The sequence below is a fragment of the Equus caballus genome, chromosome 13, assembly GCF_041296265.1.
Source record: "Equus caballus isolate H_3958 breed thoroughbred chromosome 13, TB-T2T, whole genome shotgun sequence".
Taxonomy (NCBI): domain Eukaryota; kingdom Metazoa; phylum Chordata; class Mammalia; order Perissodactyla; family Equidae; genus Equus; species Equus caballus.
Genome location: NC_091696.1, coordinates 50907482 through 50924217, shown reverse-complemented (window position 1 = coordinate 50924217; position 16736 = coordinate 50907482). Strand labels below are relative to the sequence as shown.

Below are 16736 nucleotides of genomic sequence, written 5' to 3'. Positions count from 1 at the left end.
AAAACCTAAATGAACTTTCAAAGCAGAAATAGAATGACTCTCATTTTCTAATCAATGCAATTAAAAAAATTTAAGAGGAAAATTTTCTTGACCAGCTTGATCAGTTGACCAACTCTTAGCTCAAAGAGGAAATAAAGTAAAAACTGCAAAGGCAAACTATTTTGAAATCATCAATAAAGAGAATATTCTATATAAAAATTATGGGATGTAACCAAAGCTGCAGTTAGGAGGAAACTCATAACCTTAAATGCTTTTATCATTAAACAACAAAGACTAGAAATAAAATACACTGATATTTATTGAAAGTTTATTTTGTATAGAGCCTGCATGTCAATATATTTCACTTAATCTTTATAGTACTTATAGGGTGGGCACTGTTTTTTGCCCTTATCTTTTCAAAATGCTCAGAAGTATAACTAGGCATATCCATGCAACGCTATGTTCTTATTTTCCAAGAGTTATTTCATATCCTCTTTTTTTGTGTGTGTGAGGAAGATTGGCAGAGCTAACATCTGTTGCCAATCTTCCTCTTATTGCTTGAAGAAGATTGTCACTGAGCTAACATCTGTGCCAATCTGCCTCCATTTTGTATGTGGGATGCTGCCACATATGGCTTGATGAGTGGTGCCTAGGTCTGTGCCTGTGAACAAGCGAACTCTGGGCCACCAAAGCAGAGCTCACCAACTTAACCACTACGCCACTGGGCTGGCCCCATATTTCACATCTTTATTGATTCAACGTTACAAACATTTATTAAGGTTTAGTATGTACAGGGCACTTTAAGGGATGAAGAGATGAGCAATAGATGTTCTCTACCCTATAAAACTCCACTCACATGTGGGATGTTGATATATGTATATTGGAAAGGCAGGGGAGGACACAAGTCATATGTATGTGTGATTGCAACTGACCCTCCCAGCTAAGGTGAATTGTGTTAATTGCTACAAATGAGGCCTAAACAAAACACCATATAAGCCCAGAAGTGATTCTGTCCCGGAGCAGGGGCAGGAGTCAACTGCAGTGTGTGTTGCTTGTTAGGGGCCTGTGTCATGAAGATCTTTACAGCCTTGTTAAGGAATCTATGCTTTATTATTAGAGCAGTGGGTAACCATTGGAGGTTCTGTGTGTGTGTGTGTGTGCGTGTGTGCGTGTGTGTAAAGACTTTTATTTTTGTATTTTTGTTGTGGCTGTTTTGTTTTCCCCCCTCAGAATAGTTTCTCAGATGTGGAACTGCTTGATCAAAGAGGAGAACCATTTTAAGATTCTTAAAACACACTGTCAAATTGTTTTCCATAAAATGTAGTGTATTCATAGGGTCTCTCTGTGTGGAGATGTTGGTATCTATAAAAGTCTGAACAAAGGAAGCTTTTGACTTGTGAGGTTCTTCTCCTGAATGAATCCTCTGGTACTCAGTAAGTCTAACAGTGAGGATTTTCCACGTTGGAGTTCTCAGGGTTCTCTCTCCACAGATGGTTATGATGATAGTGCATTGACTTTAACGCAGAAGTAATTGCACTATATTAGTTTTACATTATCTTTTGAATATTTGGATGATAGAATGATCTAAGTTAGGTCTAAAACGTAAAGTAAATGTTCCCAAAATTCTGACTGTATTTAAGCTGAGAAACATTCCGTCCCAAAAGAAAAGACAGAGGTAAAAAATGGATTAATTTCAGTTAAGAGATTTTCAAATACAAATTGGTATCTGAACTGGGTTTTGTTGGTAACCCAGTAAAAAACCATCTTTATATGTTTCTTTTAGCTGAAGTCTAGAAGTGGATTATCTTGAAATTAACCAAAACAACTAACAGTGTTTCCAGCAATCTAAGACAACTAGCAAAATTTTCCCCAGCTCAATTTCCTGCCATGTCCTACCATCTCTTCCCTGACTGAGAGCACTTATAGTTTACAACCTCTTTCTGTGTCCCTTCCTCTCCCTCCTCACCTCTGACAAAATTTACTGGTCTGCATTAAAATGTGGGTTGGTAAATAGTGATTTAAGATCCAAATAGAGGAAACTGTTTAAATATTAACATTACCAAACAATATTAGCAAGTTAGTTTGGTTAATGTTAATCTGAAGGAAAATTTAAATTCCAGAATTTTTTATCAAAATATTGGAAGTGGAGCAAAATGCTTTACTTTACATTTTCATGGAGAAAAGACAATATATTTCAAATTAATAAAAATAAAATGCATTTCAAATGGAATGCCATTTGAAGTCAGTATTTTATTTATGATTGGATTTCAAAGCTAAGAGTGGGATCAAAGAGTAATGTGGTACAAGTAAAACAAACCCTAAGCCTGAGATCACGGGGAAGATATAGTCGAGTAAAATGGGAAGAAATCAGAACCAGCGAGAGTGGCTAGCAGCAAAGGCTTAGGGTGGCAGAAGCCTGGAGGCCAGGATATTCTAAAGTGAGAAGCAGGAAAAGCAGCATTTCAGAATGACAGGAGCTTCTCATTTGTCTACTCCTATGCCAAAGAGCACAGACCTGAAAGCCTTAACACTGAGAATTTCATCAAATATCAGTCTGAAAACCAGGCACAGACAACTGTCCCCCCTGAGTGCAAGGGAACCTATAAGACCTACGTAAGGACTGAAAGCACCTCTGGAGACAAAATCTAGTACTCAGGAGAACTAAGAGCAGAAGTGGCAGAGGGTCTTTATCTAAGATTCAGATTTGTTTTTCTCTTTAATAGTCAAGGAGCCACCTATAGTTGAGGATAAACAAATATAAGAAAGCAGAATCAACAGTGGTTACAAGAGTGCCTACTTACTTCCCTTAACTTATTTTTCACCAAAACCCCAAAGCCGGGGTTCTTGATCTTTTTGACGGTTTTGAGAACTTGCTGAAAGCCACGGATCCACTTCCTAAAATATACACATACACCTGCAATTTTGCATACACTATCAAAAAGTTTACAAAATCTCCAAATCCATCCATGTGACCCTCTAGAACTGCACTGACCAACATGGCAGCCACTAGGTAGCACTTACCAACAATAGCTGCATTGAAGTGCTCAGTAGCCACCATCATAGTAGGTTCTATTGGACAGTGCTGCTCTAGAATTTCATAGACCCTAGGTTAAGAACTTATGCCTCAGATGAACTCCTACAGATCTCCTGGCCTATAACCCCACTCCCAGTCAAATATCAACTATTTTCTCTGCCTGAATATAGATAGGCCTCAAAGAAATAGAGGAATACTAATGATAATTTTGAATAATTCTGAAAGTCTATCTAGCTTTAAGTACCCATTAATAACCAAAAATCAAAAGGAACTTAGATAACAAATGATTCATCTTTCTTACTTCCCATCTCAAGGTATGTGTAGTTTTACAAACATTCCCCACATCCTGCAATAATAATCCTAGAGGCTTTTCTACGAGATAGGGTAAGGTAGGGCTTCAGCAATTTGCTCTGGATTAAGAACGGCTAATATTTATTGAGTTCATACTAAGTGCCAGATACCGTTATAAGCATCCTACATATGATAGCTCATTAATCCTCACCCAGTGTTAGAAGGTGGGTATAGCATTATCCTCTCAAAACAGATGAGGGAACTGAGGTTTGGGGCTTAGCGAGATTTAATAATTTGTTGGAGATGACACAGTAAATGCAGAGAAGTGGTTATGAGGTTAGAATCTAGTCTCCTGAAACATGAAAACGGTGTTGGAGGACTCTGAGGTCACATTTCTTAACAAGGTTTTCTGAAATGGACCTGTACCTGCCCGCTGCGCTGCCCGTGCGCTATGAGACCTCTAGACCTGCATTTGCCACAACACCTTGGAGAGCTTTTTCCCGGAGTGGAACGAGAAAAAAACATAATCCTAAGGACTTTTTCCACCCAGTCATCCAAAGTCGACCCTCTCCGTCCCCGCATCACCCTTTACCATCACGGTAGCCTGAACTTCAGGGACAGACTATCTGTGTGACCCTGGGCAAGTGGTGCCGTTATCTGTCATGGGGTGATAATAGCGTCTGCTTGCTACAATTCTGTGTATTGTATATGTAGCCAGCTGCATGTAAGCAGGCGCTCCATAAACGGTTACTGGTTGTCACGATTCACTCCAACGTCGCTTCTATCTCCTGAGCCCACGGGCCTGACCGTCGCTGGAGGGAGTGGAGGAGCTGGGCTGACCTTGGCCGTGGACCCCTGCCTCACAACTGGGCGGCCCTCCCCTCACCGACACAACGCCTTTGACTGCGCCAGCCAGGGAATCGACCCTCTGAGTTTCCCTTCATTCGCTCCTCACGATGAAAGTTCACGGCCGAGCTAGGAGGGAGATGAATAAGGATCCTGCCCCCACCGCGCTAGACAATGAACGGCATATTCCAGGTAAGTTTAAAATCAGGTTTAAAACCGGAAGCCAGTGGCGCGGGCCGGGTCCCGAGCTACCCGCAAGGACATCCGGCCGCCCAAAGCGGGACCCTAGCCTGCCACCAGAACCACGCCACCAGCTTGCGACTCTCTGCCTCTCTGGCACCTGCCCAGGGCGCAGGCGCACGTGTGGGTCGCGCCACGGACTGCATCTCCCGGCAGGCCCCGCGGCGACGCTGACGAGGGCAGGTGGGTACGCCTCCGCGCCTCCCTGAGGTGCCGAGTGGGTGGCCCAGTGGCTCTTGGCTCACGTGCCGCTCAGGCCGCCGGGGCCAGTGGGGCCCTACCCTGCAGCTCCCGGTAACCGGAGCGGGTGGAGACTGCCTTTAAGTCTGTTATGACCGGGATAGTGATTCTCAGATTTGGCTGTGCGGGAAGAATTTCTCCGGGGAGCTTGTTAATTCAGATTTCCAGGCCCACCCCGACACTCTGACGCAGTGGACCGCGTGGTTCCAGAGTCTGCACTTTGGCAAGCTTTCCGGGGGATTCTAACCCAGGTAACCCGCCGGTCACACCTGGCTTGGAAATCGATTTGGCTACCCGGGTCGCCTCCAGCTGCCTCTGGGCTCTCGGCCCCCTGCTCTCGTCTCCAATTGGCCCCTAGCTCGTCCCGCCCCTGCAGACAAATCTTCCCTTCTGGTTGGTCGGTGGTGAGTCTGTGGCAAGACCTGACCCAATGGGCGCCAAAGTTCTCGGAACGTGATCCGGCAGTTGGCACCATTGGCTGTGGACGCCTAACTCGCGCGCCGAGACTTCCGGTTGGGAGCCGAGCGCCGACTCCTGCGTGAGTCCGTGGCGAGGGGAGACGTGAGGCGCTGGGGTCGTGTCTCGGGGAAGTCCTGGCGGGAGTGGGCTAGGGGGCCAGCGCGGCTGCACCCGGGACCGACTGAGTTCAAGGCGCCGGAGCTGGCTGCGCCCGGTCTGGAGCTGGGCTCCTCGGCCGTGACTTGAAGCCCCAGGCCCCCCCAGCTCCTGCCGACCCCTGCCATCCTTGGGCGGAGCTCGGGGCGCCTTTCTAGCCAGGCGCAGCTGGTTTCGGGGCGAAGGCGCTCCGGAGGCCTGACGATGGCATCGGGCCCGGGCTCCCAGGAGCGGGAAGGGCTCTTGATAGTGAAACTGGAGGAGGACTGCGTCTGGAGTCAGGAGCTGCCCCCGCCAGACCCAGGGCCCAGCCCGGAGGCCTCCCACTTGCGCTTCAGACGGTTCCGCTTCCAGGAGGCCGCTGGGCCCCGGGAAGCTCTCAGCCGGCTCCAGGAGCTTTGCCATGGCTGGCTGCGGCCTGAGATGCGTACCAAGGAGCAGATCCTGGAGTTGCTGGTGTTGGAGCAGTTTCTGACCATCCTGCCCCAGGAGATCCAGAGCAGGGTGCAGGAGCTGCATCCGGAGAGTGGCGAGGAAGCGGTGACCCTTGTGGAGGATATGCAGAGAGAGCTTGAGAGACCGAGGCAACAGGTGGGAGAAAGAGTTTTATCTGCGGTTTGTTTGGCCCCGAGGACTGGGGCATAGCGCTGGCCCAGTTCCCCACACGAATTTACTTGGTTCCTCTGAGTAGAGCCTACATGGACAAGAGGCCTTTTGGTAGTTTAGTCAGAAAAATTCTCCATATTTTCCCCAAGTCGGCAGTGAGCAGTGAAGAGTGCCCTGTTTCCACATGGAGGCAGTGCACCTGCGTTAGTGTGCCCCTCAGCCCCCTGAGTTGTCTCGTAGGATTCAAATCCTCACTCTGCTCCGCACTAGCTTTGTGACTTTGGGCAAATTACTTAATCTCTTTGGGTCTCAGATTTGCCACCGGTAAAATGAGAATGATAAAATACCTTTCTAGAGTTGCTTTGGGGGTTAGCGAGAGCAGCATGTAGTTTTGATCAACTACTGGCTTATCGTTATTACTTAACAGCTGTTATTGTTATATTAGGGTAAGCAGTCTAGTCTCCTCTGCAGAGCTGGGTGGCGGTTAATAGCGGACTTAGAAAAAACAGTTTGGCACTGAGACTCTGAGGGCACTTGCCCCTAGGGCTACTCGTTTAACTTATCCAGTAGTGAGGAATGGAAGCATCCAGAAAAGTTGGGGGAAAGCAAGAGGGAGTGAAGTGTGTTAGAAGAGCTGTGTGGGGGAGGTGTGCACTGGAAGCAGGATCCCCCCACCCCCCAACACATTTTCTGGGATCACTTACTGTAGTGTAAACCATTCTCTCTTGCTGGGTCCAAAGGGATCGCCAGCCGTTCTCTGTTGAAGGCTTGCCCTCAGAATTCTGTAGTAATTTCCCTTCCTATCAGGCCCTGTTGTGATGATGAGTGATGTGGGTTGGTTCCCAGGTCACAAACCGTGGGCGGGGAACAGAAGTGCTTTTGGAGGAGCCTTTGCCTCTGGAAACAGCACGAGAGTCACCGAGCTTCAAGCTGGAGCCAATGGAGACTGAGCGAAGCCCTGGCCCCAGGCTGCAGGAGCTGCTAGGCCCCAGCCCCAAAAGGGACCCCCAGGCTGTAAAGGAGAGGGGTGAGGAACAGTTATCTGGGCAGGTGGGAGGGAGGAGGGGCTTCGGGGTTGCCCCTCATGCCAGCAGGATGGAGCACCTCTGCCAAGGAGAGGGAATTTCTGACCTCAGGGTTCCCAGATGTGGAGTGAAATGTCTAGAAGTGGTGGTTTGGGTTCTTCTGGGGGTGGGAGGGAAGGGGATCTCTTAGTAAGCCCTTTTGTATGCAGAACAGAGACATTTAGAGCTAGATGAATGATTGAGGGCTTGGATGCTGCAAGCCAGCAGGGAAGAGTGCTGGCATTCCTTTACCCTCACCTCTTCTTTCTGGATATCACATTATTATGCCTCTCTTGCCTTCTTTTGTTCAGTGTCTAATCCTCAGAGCAGAGACTGGGTGTTGGGAAATGGATACTGTGTTGTAATAATCATTGGGTTGCCAAGAATTAGGAATGCCATTCTCATCGTGGTTTCTGTCACCTTCAGCATTGGCTGCTTCCTGGCTTTCGCTCTTTCCTCCTGAAGGAAACATGGAAGACAAGGAGATGACTGGGCCCCAGGTGATGTGGAAGTTCCCATTGTCTCCCCTCAGCAGCACCCCACCACCTTGCTCTTGTGGGGGTGGGTCCTTTTGCCACTTGGAGAGGATCCTTTCTCCCTCACCATGAGCATCTCCCTCCTCACCTCAGTTGTCAGCCTGATACCCTTCCCCATGAAATGTGTCCTTGTCTGCCCACCCTCCCTTTTTGCCCCTTTAACCCATGATTTTGCTTGAATTGTTCTTGGTGCCTCAGAGGCTAAAGGAGATCTTATGCTGTTTCAGTTGCCTGAGAGCTTAGAGGACGTGGCTATGTACATCTCCCAGGAGTGGGGGCATCAAGATCCTAGTAAGAGGGCCCTCTCCAGGGACACGGTGCAGGACAGTTATGAGAATGTGGACTCACTGGGTAAGGACTTCTTTTCCAGGGATGAAGACAGCCCTTTCTGACCAAGGTCCTGTCCCTTAGCCACTCACCTCCCTGACATAAGTTCTGAATTTTGCCAGAAGATGTCCCTTTATCTAAAGTCCCCTGCACCAAGATCAGCTAAACATCTGCCAAGTGGCACAGTTGGCACACTTATGGGCCCTAGCTGCCAGAGCTAAAGGCAGGGAGTCTGAGCGTTAATGGACTTCGCAGGGCAAAACAAATCAAATCCAGTGACCCAACATTCCGCATCATGCACACACTCAATATCCCAGGATGCTGTGGGACTCTTTAAGTTCTTGATGCCTTGCAGTTTTGAGATGCTTACTCATCTGACCTCACTTACGTTTTCTATGCTCCATTAATATTTCTAGGCCCTTCCCAAAGCACAAATTTCAGGTGCACTGGCATCAACATTCCAGCTTAGCAGCTATCCCAGCCCTTAAAAATTGAGGATAGGAGGAAGGCCTTCTGGAAATTTGAAAATTATATATATATATTATACATCATATATATATAATAATTAACAGGCTAAATAAATTAAGATGCATGTATGTCTTGAACCATTACACAGATTAAAAATGAAGTCTATGAAATGTAACAAAAAACTAGAAGTTGGTTTTAGGTAGAGAGTATACAGGTATTGTGTAATTCCTCCAACTTTTCTGTATATATGAAAATTCTCAAAAAGTTGGGGGAAGTCTTAAAAACAATGTAAAACAGGACTATGTACATTACAGTTATAGCCACATTGACACTCATGGTAGAAAAGTGTCACACTGGACTTGATTTTCATACCTCAGGTTTATGTAAAGAGAAACACAGCTGTCAGCTCACTTGCACTAATTCCGCAAAGGGGGCATTACTGGATTTGGTTCCCTTCATTAGGACCTTCAAGTTCTCCATCACTGGGCCGTGGCTTGGTGCCCTAAGTTGCACAGGTCTTTCAGTGAGTGCTAAAGAGGAAGCGAAGTTCAGATGATAAGTTCTTGGAACTAAACTGTTTAAAGTCCATGTTTGCTGGAGTTGGAGTGAGATTTTGTTTTTAGCATAACACAGGAATGGTACTTTTGGGTTTTAACCTCAGGGCCCTCTCAGAGCCCCAGATCCTTTTCTGATTATCCATGATGTTGTATTTCTCTTTCTGCAGTTATCCAGTCAAATTTAGTTCTATTTTATATTTATCCGTAAGAGTCAAGGCTTTTTACAACATTAAACTGATTCCTCAAGGAACTGATCACTCTGACCATGTTCATTTGATTGTTGTTTTAATTACAAAAGTGTACATTCTCTTTGTAAAAAACCCCAAGTGCTACAAAAGTGTAAAAAGAAAAAAGCCATATTCTCTCTTTCCTAATTTCTTTCCCTAGAGGTATAACCAGTGAGAACAGTTTAGAGTGTATTCCAAGTAATTGCTGTTAGACTTACTGCACCTTCTATATCTTCCTACTGAGGGCAGGGAACCAGGCTATCTTTGTTTTCCCTGCCTGGTAGAGGAAAGTGCTGACAAATTTATTTTTTTCATTATGTACAGAGTCTCAGGTTCCCAGTCAGGAGGCCCTGAGCACCCAGGTGGAACAAGCAGGAAAGCCATGGTATCCCAGTGTTCAGACTTGCAAGGAAGGCCTGAGCCCCAGAAGCCCAGCTCCAGGTAAGGAATGAAGATGAGCAACCTGTCCAGCTAGCCTCCCACTGTTGGGAGTAAGGCATTTGAGAGTATGGGTGTAGGGCTAGCCCATCACTGCTGCCAGGAGGTAGTTGCTTTCTGTGTAGCCATTGCCCAGTTTCATCCCAGTGAGGCAGGCAAGGCACTCAGAATGCAAAATGTAAGGAGGCATTCACTCCTGGGCTCACTGGCCCACCCTAGTCCCAGCCCTGCTCCATCCCATCCATTTATGAAGGGCAGAAGCCAGAGGCTCAGTTGGAGAGGGAGGTGGGGGCCCCTACAGGGAATTTAAGACAAGTCTTGAGCTCTGATTCCTGAGTGATGGTGCCACCTCTTATCCAGATGCCTCTCTAGAGTGCTTTACCTATATGGGAAAAATGGGAAACTGAGGTAGAACCAGTCCTTCTGGACTTCTGACCTATAGGGAGTAGCAGACATGTCAGATTTTTTTTTTTCTCCTGTATAGAAATAATGTGGGGGTTTGGTTTCTCTTCCTCTAACAGGGGAAGAGAAATTTGAGAACCGGGAAGAAAGTGCTCAGTCTGTTTCCTCTGAGAGTCTCCACCCTCAGGTGCTGCTGCCTGGACAGGCCAGAGGAGACGTACCCTGGAGTCCTGAGCAGGGAAGGCTTCAGGACAGGGCAGAAGGGCCTTGGGAGCCTCCCCCAGAGGATCAGATGGAGCAGTCCTTACTGGGGACCATAAGTTGCAGAGAACTGGGGCGACCAAAGGAACTGCAGCCGAAGAAACTCCATTTATGTCCATTGTGTGGCAAAAATTTCTCTAATAACTCAAACCTAATTAGGCACCAGAGAATACATGCAGCAGAAAGGCTGTGTATGGGTGTGGAGTGTGGTGAAATCTTTGGTGGGACCCCACACTTTTTATCACTACACAGAGCACGCTTGGGAGAGGAGGCCCATAAGTGCCTTGAATGTGGAAAGAGCTTCAGTCAGAATACCCATCTGACCCGCCATCAGCGCACCCACACGGGTGAGAAGCCCTATCAATGTAACATATGTGGAAAAAGCTTCTCTTGCAACTCCAACCTGCACAGGCACCAGAGAACGCACACAGGTGAAAAGCCCTACAAGTGCTCCGAGTGTGGGGAGATTTTTGCTCACAGTTCTAACCTCCTTAGGCACCAGAGAATTCACACAGGAGAGAGACCCTATAAGTGTGCTGAGTGTGGAAAAAGTTTCTCTCGAAGTTCACACCTGGTCATACATGAAAGAACTCATGAGAAAGAGAGGCTTTACCCCTTCTCTGAGTGTGGGGAAGCAATGAGTGATAGCACCCTCTTTCTTACAAATCATGGAACCCACAAGGCAGAGAAGAAACTCTTTGAATGTTTGACTTGTGGGAAAAGCTTCCGGCAGGGCATGCATCTCACCAGACATCAGAGAACACACACAGGAGAGAAACCATATAAATGTACCCTTTGTGGGGAAAACTTTTCTCATAGATCCAACTTAATCAGGCACCAGAGAATTCACACGGGAGAGAAACCCTATACGTGTCATGAGTGCGGAGACAGTTTCTCTCACAGCTCAAATCGGATTCGTCATCTGAGAACCCACACGGGAGAGAGACCCTATAAATGTTCTGAATGTGGAGAAAGCTTTTCTCGGAGTTCACGCCTTATGAGTCACCAGAGAACTCACACTGGATAGAAACAACTGGATTTCTTTTTCGCCCAGATAAGGTGGCATATTTAGAGGGTCCTGTTGTTAAGAGCTGGTATTCCTTGTTCAACTGACCAAATGATCTGTTTTTAAGGTAATTAGTATAAAGAGGAACTGGGGGGAGGTTCACTTTGAGGGAGGTACAGAGGCAGCACAAGAATAGCATAAAACTAAAAAGGAATTTTGCCTGAACTACTGAAGATGGCAAGTCTTTGAGGTGATCCGCTCAGGGCAGAATTCTCTGGTCCACCCTTTCCCAGGGAGCATCTACTCCTGCAGTATATTTAGCCAAGTTGTGATTTCAGTGCCTTATTGTGTCCAGGGTCTATCCGAACAACTTTGGGAATCCATGTGACTTTCTATCACTGCTTCCTCACTTGGGACACACAGCAGGAGCATTTGGGCTTCTGAAGCCCTGAGACCAAAGAAGAGGGGCCAAGTCTCTTGGGAAACCAGCTGGAGGCAAGGAAGGACTGGTGGTGAGTTGCAGCTCTCAGCAAAGCCCTGGCTGGGAAGCCATGAGCAATCCAGGGCAGCCACCACAGCACCCCTCAATGGCCTGACAGGAAGGCCCTTTGGCAGGCCATGCATGTAAATGTCACCTCAGACAAAAAGGAATCAGACCTAAAGGAAATAGCAAGGTGGGATTTGCAGGTTAGCCCAGGAATTGGCAGAGGAAACCGAAATCTGAATTAGTTTACCTTTTGCAGAGATCGAGACTTCCCCCACCTCTGTCAGAGAAAGACAAACAGAGCTCTGGAGTCTTCAGTGGGTTCCATAGGAGACTTGGAAATTAAGGATCATGCCTTTCCCTGTTGAAATCTGTTGGAATGGTAATAAATATCTTTAGAAGACATGAAAGTCTGTGACTCTTCATTGAGGGCCTTTGTCTTGGCCTCCAGTCTTGATATGTCCCCTGTCTGCTTTGGTTAGAGGACTTGCTTTCTCCTTGTGGTCTTACAGTTGGTTGGGAAGGTTCTGAGAAAGGTGGCAGCAGACAGGGTAGGTGTCCGGTGAAGAAGGATGTGGCCCTGGCCTGCTCCAGGCTTGGACTGCTGTTTGGTAACAAAAAGTCAAATCCAGTGGCCGCTTGGGGTGATGTTATCATAAGGGTCTCCCAGAAGGTTTTTTTCCTTCTGTAGTGTACAACAGTAAAAAAAAGTCTGATTCTTTGTTCAGAATGTTTACTTTCTTGCAAAGTAGCAGAAGAAGATCTAGCTCTTCAAAGATAGAATATTTTGGTCTTGCAAATGACTCCCAGGAAAGATGGTCCTGATATAACAGATATAGCCCATTAATGGAGGGAAGTTATAAGAGAGAGCAAAATTATTAGGGGAAAACATTATGTTTTAGAATAGGGAATCAGGAATAGGAATTCTAGGAGAGTGTATGTATGGGAAAGAGGTGGGATACCAGGAAGTATTCCAGGAGTAGGAAATTTGGATGCCAGGAAAACATCTCAGGATTTGGCCCCGGAGGAAAACATCTAACTAGTTGTTCTTTGGGAGAAAAAGATGAAATGTTCCATTAGCAACTGGCTATCAAATACAGCAATTTTAAGTGAAGCAAACAACCCTGCATGCCCTGCCCGTTATCAGTGTTGTCTCAGCCCTGCCTCAGTTTAGTATGAGTTTTTCCTTGGTTTTCTGAGCCAATTTTTTAAAAATCTTACTGTTTCTCATTTATCTTCCTTTCTCTTATCCAGAAGGGGGCATGGTAGTGTGGGGGTTGAGGGGCGGGGGAAGTGAGTGAGGATTTGAGAGAGATTAATGTAGGATCAACAGTGGTAGGAGCAGGGCAGGGCTGATGTGGCTACCATTGCCATGAAATGGGTGGATGGTGTAAAGTTGATGTTACTAAGCACTCTCTCTGGTTTGGCAACTTATGAGGATTGTAAATCTCATGAGAGTGGAAAGCACCCCTCCCTGTCCCCCCACTCCCCCAATAAACCATCCATGCAGATCTTAAGATGTCCAACTGGTGTTGCTCCTACTTACAGCATCACAGCTTAAGGCTCGAGCAACAAGGATTCCCAGGTATTCACTCCTGTCACTAAAAAGGCTTTCTGTCCAGTCTTCAGTCCAGCTCCCCTTCTAGCAAACTTCACATGCAGAGCTGTTCCTGGCCTTGTTTTAAGAGATGATGTCACAAAATATTGTATGTAAAACACTTAGCACAGTTGCTGCCACAGAGAAAGTACTCATTTATATGTGCCAGCTATGGGCAGATAATACTGGCAAGATTGCCTTATTTCTAAGCACCTGGCACTGAGATCACTGTACGACCATGCAGGCAGAAATTTCGTGGAGCAGTCAACTATTGACAGGCAAGATTGATGACTTCTTCCCTTGTAGCCCTATTTCAAAAAGCACATCAGAGGCCCTTACTGCAGGCTCCTGTGAGGTCATTGCAAGGGATGCCCAAGTATATGCTTTTTACATTCATACTTATTTTACACACATACACTTTTTACATTCATATGTTAACCTGCTAGTCCACTTGAAAAAGAAACCAGAACAGACTCCAGCTGGCTTTTATGTCAATGGGAGACTGACGCTGGGGGCAATAAAGACCCCTGCCCCCTCAGTCCAAATGGGTACAAAGGAGACCTGGGAGATATGGACATACTGAGCAATAGCCACACATCCTTAAAGCAAAAGTAGCACATGAGACCAGCAGAATAGCTCCTGGTGGAGAATCAGTACCACATTTAAGCAATGTGGAAAAGCCTAGCAAAGGCAGCAGGCTAGCCATCAGTGAGGACAAAGCTTGTAATGCCAGAGATGGGAATATGTGTGAAACCAGGCAGTACATTGTGGTTTTTTTTTTCCAGAAATCACTTTAAGAATTTTTACTGCAGTAATGAAAGAACTTACAGGTCTCAATACCATAGTCTGAAATTTGAGCTTTTGGACTCTGCACGCTTTTAGGAAGAGTTTACTGTTGCTTACTGTTGCTGTTACTGATAATACTGGTGCAGTATTATCCTTACATTATCAACTGATACAATTTTGGAAAGTGCAAAGTCACACCACTGCTTTAAGTCTTGTAATTTTTGTAAATGTTTCACAAACATTTGAAACAAGTCATGTTTAAAAAGGCCTTAAGCTGTGTCATAGGAAACCAACCAGCAAATTTGTTAGCACTAGGAGACTAAATTCTTTGGGTATCAGAGCTCAAGAATAGCAAGATGAATTAAAGCAAAAGTGCATTTATTAGAAGCATTTTCTTTTGGCCTTCAATCGAGCTTGTAAGCACTTCTGATTAAAAATTGACTTCCATTCTTGAAAGAGAGACTGATAATTCCTTCTGACCATATAATTTTTACTAAGAGGGGCTGAGTCTTGCCTTGCTGTTACGCAGTTAGGAGGCAGCGGGAATGGTCTAGGTACATTCGACAACGACAAAATTGTTGATGAAAAATGGCTCAGACTACAGAAACATTGTGACAAATCTTCCAGTTAAAGTCCTCAATTCATCACTGGGACACCTTGAATGTCCCAGAAGCTTCAATCAGAAATGAAACTGGTGACTCATCAGGATGCAAACCTGCTCCAGGGAGATAGTAAGATTTTCCCAGGCAGAAAGGGTGGGGCAAGAAAATAGTAAGACATTTCTTTCCGAGATCCTAGGGTATGTTTTTGGACATAATGAGGAATTGAGTTTGCCTCTCCAACCCTACTTGCCCTCAAGGCAGGAAGACGTTCTAGAACCTGGGTGTGGTTCCCCACTCTGAAGATGAAGCTGCCCTTGAGGGGATTCCGCACTCTCCTAGGAGAAGGTCCAGTTTAAGTTTAGGACTCCTGCCTCAGCCACCGGAACAAGAGTGAGGTGCCTGGGTTTCTCGGAGGAGCTCTAGTCCTCGGGAATGATATCCAGAACCAAAGACGTCAGTCCTTTCTCAGGCAGAACAAACGAATCCGTGGCTTCCGCAGCTTAGCCTTCCGCCGACAGCATGCACGAGGCACCAAGCCCTAAAACCGCCCGCCTGCCCCACCCGGCTGGTCCCAACGAAGACGGCTCTCGAGGCGGCCCCAGGACGGGCAAAGGTTGTGACAAAAGCGCTCAGCAGCCGGTCCCGACCAACCTTCCCTCACCCTCGGCGCAGGGCCTTGGACCCGCCTCTCCTACTGCCCGCCCCGCCCCAGCCGGTCTTGTCGGCCGGCGGGCGCTCTGCCGCTGCGCCCTCCCCTCGGGCCCGCTCCCCATCCCGGCAGCTCTGGCCCGCCGGCGGGCGCTCTATGGTCGCCCCGGGCCGCACTCTCCCCTCAGGTCCCGCCCTTAGGGCTGGGTGGGGCCGCAGCGCTGCAGGGCTCCCGTCTCCCTCCACCTGAATGAATATGGGCCGCACGACCGCACACTCCAAACTTCGTCTGTCAGGTGCGCCTGCGCCAATCCGGGGCCGATAATGGGGCTGAGCTCCGGGCCAGCTCTCACGGTCCATCAGGAGGCGAGCACACAGCGGGTGGGGGTGGGCCCGGGGAAAGGGGCGTCTTAGGGGCCCGCAAGCGTGGCCCTCGGCCGGCCCACCCGGGACAGGCGGGCTGCCCTCAGTGAGGGCGGCAATGGGAAGCACACGAAGGGTCTTTAGCAAGGAAGGCACCTCCTCATTTTTGAGTTCGCTCGCGCTGGCTACAGGGTGGGGAAAGCATGGGGAGAGGACATGAAAAGAGGGCAGGAAGACTAAAGAGACAGGTGCTGGGGGTGATAGCAGTCTGCACCAGGACACAAGCGGTGAAGAGGGAGGAGAAAGAGGTGAGACATTCAGGCGGTAGAGCCAACAGGACTTTACGTGGGACGAGACCGGTCTAAAATCTTAGGATGACCCGCCCCCGGCAAGGGCACTGAAAATCTGGCCGTCTTTCCTGCTTTCCTCTGCCAGCTGCTCCTACAGCAACCATCCAGGGAACTTGCAGCTTCCGAAGGACATGCATGCACTCACACTGAACAGCCTATACTCACGCTCCCCTTTGCCCCGACTGCCCTCCCTCTTTCCCCATTAAACTTTAAAGCCCAGGTCAAAAGTCACACTCGATCCTGACATTTCCCCTCCTATCCAAGCCCTCTCCATACTCAGCTCTTATACGTCCAACGGTTGTTTTGTTTCTATTCGTTTTCTTTGTAATTCAGGTCCAAATGTTCAACACTATGCTCCATGCCTAGCATGGAACGGCAACGTGAAGTTTCCAGAATCGATGACTACTTTTGAAAGGAATGTGACGGCCAATCACTTATTCTGGGAATTTATTGCCAGTCGGGGGGTGTGGGGGGAGGATATTTGATGCAATGACTGAAATTAAAAGGAACTAGAGAGCTGTCCAATATGCTCATCTGCCATCTCCCTCAACTTCTTCCACAATCCATTCTACCCCAGGCTTGAAAGATGTCTCAGCAAATGCTCATTATTAATACCAAAGCCTAAAGTATATTAAGACAATAAAAAATTGTAGTTACAATGTAATCTATTTTTAAAATATATCAAAGTCTTAGGTGAGACTATCATTGGTCGATAGAATTTGGATGCTTTTTCTTTTTCATGTATAGTCTATAAGCAGCATGTTACTTT

General features: G+C 47.2%; 1 protein-coding gene across 3 annotated transcripts; it reads left to right on the top strand.

Moving 5' to 3' along the window:
• The first annotated feature begins 3708 nt into the window (after positions 1–3708).
• ZNF263 (zinc finger protein 263) lies at positions 3709–12031 on the top strand. Of its 3 annotated transcripts, XM_001501561.5 has the most exons (7): positions 4101–4881; positions 5007–5836; positions 6698–6878; positions 7342–7415; positions 7679–7802; positions 9355–9471; positions 9990–12031. In XM_001501561.5, exons 2-7 carry the CDS (start codon positions 5450–5452, stop codon positions 11156–11158), a joined length of 2052 nt encoding a protein of 683 aa, XP_001501611.1. In that variant the 5' UTR covers positions 4101–4881; positions 5007–5449; the 3' UTR covers positions 11159–12031. The 3 variants fall into 3 exon arrangements, 2 of the variants coding, with proteins under 2 accessions (XP_023472217.1, XP_001501611.1); XM_023616449.2 differs by having other exon boundaries at positions 3709–5836; XR_011424861.1 differs by lacking the exon at positions 6698–6878 and having other exon boundaries at positions 4572–5836.
• Positions 12032–16736: the final 4705 nt, after the last annotated feature.

What these genes read in the sequence shown, in the direction of transcription:
- ZNF263 (XM_023616449.2), top strand. Translation starts at nt 5,450, where the DNA reads ATGGCATCGGGCCCGGGCTCCCAGGAGCGGGAAGGGCTCTTGATAGTG. An exon ending in TTGAGAGACCGAGGCAACAG is followed by an intron (nt 5,837 to 6,697) that starts GTGGGAGAAAGA and finishes GTTGGTTCCCAG; the next exon opens with GTCACAAACCGTGGGCGGGG. An exon ending in TGAGAATGTGGACTCACTGG is followed by an intron (nt 7,803 to 9,354) that starts GTAAGGACTTCT and finishes CATTATGTACAG; the next exon opens with AGTCTCAGGTTCCCAGTCAG.